We start from the raw sequence: 1,840 nt of genomic DNA on the forward strand, positions 1-1,840 counted from the left end.
CCCCCCCGCCGAGGCGGCCGCCCCCAGCCCCCCGCTGCTCGACGCGTTCGCGGCCACCGCCAGGGTGCCGCCCGCGCTGCAGGCCGTGAGGGTGGCGTCAAGCGAGGGGCGCTGGTCCGGCATGGCGGCGGTCTGGGAGGGGCGCGCGGGGGAGGGGGCCGAGGGGGCGGAGGGGGCGGATGGGGAGGGGGCGGAGTTTCGGCATGCGGCGGTCGAGCTGCCGGTGGCGTGCGCGTACTACCTGGGGAAGGTGCGGGGAAGCTGGCCGGGGTTCGAATTGAGGGCGGCGACAGACGGGACGCGAGGGGGCGCAGCTGGGTTGGCGCGTGCCAGCTTCTGCCTGCTGAAGCGACGCCTCCAGCCTTGAAAACCCTCGTCGGCCTGCATTGCATTGCATTTGAGGTTTTGGTTGAAACCCTAAACCCTAAACCTTTAGGGAGCTCCTTCAGTGGCGCAAGGCCTCCTGCTTGCAGGCAGCGGCCGCGCCGCACTCTGTGACAGCAGCTCAAGGGGGCGCGTGCGCGCGCTGATTGCAGTGCATGGATTCGGACCATTGTCACCAGGTCGTGAGCCTGACAAGTTGTCCAGCTTCTGATGCATGCCCGTATGCGAATCGCAGGTCCTGGCGCACGTCGGTGCGGGGTCGTGGCTGCAGCTGTCTGACACGTTCTTCGCCCTCGCCTCCCTGGAGGGCAGCGACGAGGTGCGGCCGGCGGCGGCAATAGGTACTCCTTTTTGGGGTGCGGCCCGCGGTGGCAATAGGGACTCCTTGTTGGGGTGCGGCCCGTGGCGACACTGTGGGGCTTCTTTCTGGGGTGCGGCCGGCGCTGGCACGAGAGGCGCCGTTTTGGGCGGTGTGGGGAGGTGCCTTTTTGGTTTACGTGGCGCTGGCGGATCGTTTCTGGGCGGCGTCCGATCGGCCCCCCATTCACCGCCACATTCCTCCACCCCCGTCCCGCCGACCGCCTCAGGCCCTGAACTGCCTGGTGAGCAGCTTCCCGGCAGTCGCCGCGGTGGCTGCGGAGGCTCTGGGGGAGGAGGTGGCGCAGGAGGAGCTCAGCCCTGCAATAGTGAAGCTGCTGCGCACACAGCTGGTGGGTACTTGGGTGGCTTTTGCCGTGGGCGGCATCAAAACGGGTTGGTTGGCGGAGGTGTGCAATTCGTGCGGAAAACGGACGGCCCGCGACCCATGTGTCGCGCGTGCCGCCTGAGTACCCATCAGGGGTGTCTTGCGCTTGGGCTTGTTTTTGCGGCGCGGCACAATGGGCCACGGCGAGGGCGCGCCGGTGTGCGGTGTGGGCTGCTGAAATCTGCGTGCTCAGCTGCTGGGTCGGGGTTGAGGGGTTTAGGGTTTAGGGCTGACGGAACGGCGTGCCCAGCTGTCGGGTCGCCCTGCCTGAGCTTTTCTAGCTTGAAGCAGGGGCGGCGCCTCGGCACGGATGGATCGCCTCGTTTGCGGTCATGGCGGCTGCAGGGCGTCGACAAGCAGCTTCCGTGCAGCTTCAGGGGTCGCCCAGCGTGCTAGAGGGCGGCCCTGCGGCCCCCTTGACCTGCCAAGGCGTTGCAGCTGCGACACATCGCGCCCCAACCCCACCCCACCTAGTACCCCCTGGAATGGGCCCATCCAACGTCCTGGGTGTTGCGCCCCCTCACCCTCACCGCACCCCAACCAACCACCCCCATACACCTCTTTCAATGTCACACATAATCCTCGCGTCCGCACACCACCCGCCCACCCCACACTGTGATGACCCCTTTCCCCCCGCGGCGGCCCCCCCGAAAAGTCACATCACAATAAACACAACTGCACGAGGAAACGCTGATGATCACCCCGCCTTTC

The 1,840-nt window shown here is 67.2% G+C and overlaps 1 protein-coding gene across 1 annotated transcript in view; it reads left to right on the plus strand.

Annotated features, from left to right (window-relative positions):
- Positions 1-121: 121 nt before the first annotated feature.
- Positions 122-1,840, plus strand: part of MNEG_3788 (hypothetical protein) — a gene marked incomplete at both ends in the record, with an annotated part of 5,487 nt that continues 3,768 nt past the window's right edge. Inside the window, 3 exons of the mRNA XM_014047735.1 lie at positions 122-250; positions 620-703; positions 972-1,094. Of these exons, the coding sequence (XP_013903189.1) occupies positions 122-250; positions 620-703; positions 972-1,094 (336 nt within the window). The remainder of the gene's footprint in view (positions 251-619; positions 704-971; positions 1,095-1,840) is intronic.

This window comes from Monoraphidium neglectum (assembly GCF_000611645.1).
Source record: "Monoraphidium neglectum strain SAG 48.87 unplaced genomic scaffold scaffold00493, whole genome shotgun sequence".
Taxonomy (NCBI): domain Eukaryota; kingdom Viridiplantae; phylum Chlorophyta; class Chlorophyceae; order Sphaeropleales; family Selenastraceae; genus Monoraphidium; species Monoraphidium neglectum.